This window comes from Vollenhovia emeryi, unplaced genomic scaffold (assembly GCF_000949405.1).
Source record: "Vollenhovia emeryi isolate VEMERY1.0 unplaced genomic scaffold, V.emery_V1.0 DF942785.1, whole genome shotgun sequence".
In the NCBI taxonomy this organism is placed as follows: domain Eukaryota; kingdom Metazoa; phylum Arthropoda; class Insecta; order Hymenoptera; family Formicidae; genus Vollenhovia; species Vollenhovia emeryi.
This window is the reverse complement of record NW_011963581.1, coordinates 1-2,829: the sequence shown is the minus strand read 5'-3', so window position 1 is coordinate 2,829 and position 2,829 is coordinate 1. Positions and strand designations below refer to the sequence as shown.

General features: G+C 42.7%; 1 protein-coding gene across 1 annotated transcript; it reads left to right on the top strand.

Moving 5' to 3' along the window:
* Positions 1-368: 368 nt before the first annotated feature.
* Positions 369-2,817, top strand: LOC105567678 (the record flags this gene model as incomplete). Its single annotated transcript, XM_012022743.1, has 3 exons — positions 369-1,829; positions 1,884-2,563; positions 2,627-2,817. Coding segments are annotated over exons 1-3 (2,332 nt in total), but the record flags the coding sequence as incomplete, so codon positions are not given.
* Between the last annotated feature and the right edge of the window lie 12 nt (positions 2,818-2,829).

Here is a 2,829-nt window from a genome sequence, read left to right as displayed (position 1 = left end):
CAAGCGAAATAAAGGTAACATCTCGATCACATTCACATTGAATACAACGAGCGCAAGCTTAAACATACTATACAATACAGCGTTTATTAAGAATTGTCTAATTCATAATGTCTGAGCAAATATTAAGAAAGAAAAGAAGCCACATCAAGGCGAGACTAACTCGATTCGTCAACTTTCTCAATGATTGTGAAAACGATCCACAGAAAAAACCGGAAATACCGTCTCGCCTAGAAAAGGCAGACTTGATATGAGGGGAATTCGACGCGATACAAACCGAGTTAGAGAACCTTGACGAGGCTGAAATTAACAACGAAGAACGCGATGCCTTTGAGAGTAAGTTCCATCAAGCAGTCATTAAAGCAAGAAGCATGATTGCACCACCCCCAGTGTCGCGCGCGAATAATCGTCCTGAACAGCCGCCGATCAACATAATACAATCAAATAAATTACGACTTCCTACCATTGAAATTCCGAAATTTGACGGTAGTTGGGAAAAATGGCTGCCATTCCGGGATACCTTTTCATCCATGTTACATGGCAATGATACATTACCTCATATTGATAAGCTTCACTATTTGAGATGGGCCTTAGTGGGAGATGCGCATAAACTCATCGAGTCCTTAGAAGTAATAGGCGACAATTATCTAATTGCATGGGAAATCATAAATGATCGATATAAGGGTAACAAGGCAATCGTTCAGCATCACGTACGGGCTCTAATTAACCTTCCGAATCTCTCAAAGGAATCATATTCTTCACTCAGACAATTAGTTGATATGACACAACAGCATACACGCACTTTAACCCGTTTAGGACAACCTACAGAAAGCTGGGATACATTGCTCATACAATTACTCCTACCAAAATTGGATGGCAACACCAGAAGAGAATGGGAATCCGAAAGAGCGAATAAGGAGGACCTTCCCGACATGGAGGAGTTCATTTCATTTCTGGAAACAAGATGCTCATTTCTGGAGGCCTTATCTCGTACTAGTACTCTTATTGTTAGTATAGCAAAGAACGCGGGTGGCCATTCGAAGCATCAGTCCAACAAGCCTTCCAATCAAATGCAAGCCCACGTTACCACGGAAACTACTACTTGTCCTGTCTGTCAAAATACACATAAGATTTACAGCTGCCTTATATTTCGCGACATGTCAGTACAAGCTCGAGTAGAAAGGATTAAGAGCCTTAAGTTATGCTACAATTGCTTGAAGCCATTTCACGGAAAAAAATGTACTTACGGATCATGTAAAAAATGTAACAAGTATCACAATACATTGATTCACGCGGATAGGACTGATGATTCGAATGAGACCACTTCGATAACGAAAAAAAATATTGCTGCTACGGGGCAAAACGTTCCATTGTCGGAGGAGGGGCAGAAAGCGAGCGAACTCAATGTAGGCAATACACAAAACGTGACTAATGTGCTAGCGTCTCACCATAACCGCGATGCCTCATGCGTCTTACTATCTACAGCAATAATTTATATGCGGGACAACACCGGAAAAATACATGAATGCAGAGCACTACTGGATTCCGGAGCACAACCGAACTTCATAACGCGGGAATTAGGCGAGCGTCTAAAACAACCTCTATACAATACGGACACTAAAATCACTGGAATCACTATGAACTCATCCATAGTAGGACAACAAACCGACGCCACCATCTATTCAAGATTCAACAAGTTTGAAACGAGGCTGTCATTCCTAGTGGTCGACAACATCACCGACAAAATACCGGCAACGAGCATCGGTGTAGATTCCTTGCAAATACCCAAGAATATCAAACTCGCAGATCCCCGATTTCACATACCTGGCAAGGTGGACTTGCTCCTAGGTTCCGAAATCTTTTGGAAATAATTATGTGTCGGGCAGATACAATTAAGCAGGTCTCAGCCTGTCTTCCAAAAAACCAAATTAGGTTGGGTAATAGCCGGGAGAGTCGCGAACCCCCAACAAGCCGTAAACGCGGCACAATGCCACATCGCCCAGCAGTCTACATTACAAGGTCAACTTGAAAAATTCTGGAAAATTGAAGAACTCGATTCCAGAACTCATTTAACTGAACAAGAACAAGCTTGTGAAGAGCACTTCTACCAGACGCATACGCGCGACCGTCAAGGAAGATTTGTCGTAAGGATGCCTCTCAAGGACAACTACGTACAATTAGGCGACTCTTACGACACTGCCAAAAGGAGATTATTAACATTGGAAAGGAAATTGGCAAAACAATTACCACTGAAACAGCAATACGACGCCTTCATGCATGAATATCTTAAGCTGGAACACATGAAGATCCTATCAAGGACGGACAGCGAGCTACAGCAACCAAGGTCACACGAAATCACTTACTATCTACCACACCATGCTGTAATGAAAGAAGGGAGTGAAACCACAAGGTTGCGAGTTGTTTTTGATGCATCAGCCAAAACAAGTACAGGACTTTCGCTCAATGATGTGCAACTAGTAGGGCCTACTATCCAGCAAGATTTATTCAGCATCATGATGCGTTTCCGTCAACATACCTACGCAATTTCCGCCGACATCTCAAAGATGTATAGGCAGATACGAATGCATCAAGATCAATGTAAACTACAGCGCATTTTATGACGATTTAGTACAGAACAGGAGATTGATACGTATGAACTACAAACCGTTACGTATGGAGAAGCTTGCTCGGCATTCTTAGCAACTCGTGCACTACATCAAGCAGCACTAGATTTACAACAACGATATCCCGAAGCCGCTGAAATCATTATTCGCGACTTCTATGTGGACGATCTTCTGACGGGCGATAACGACATCGAGCGTCTAAGCCAGT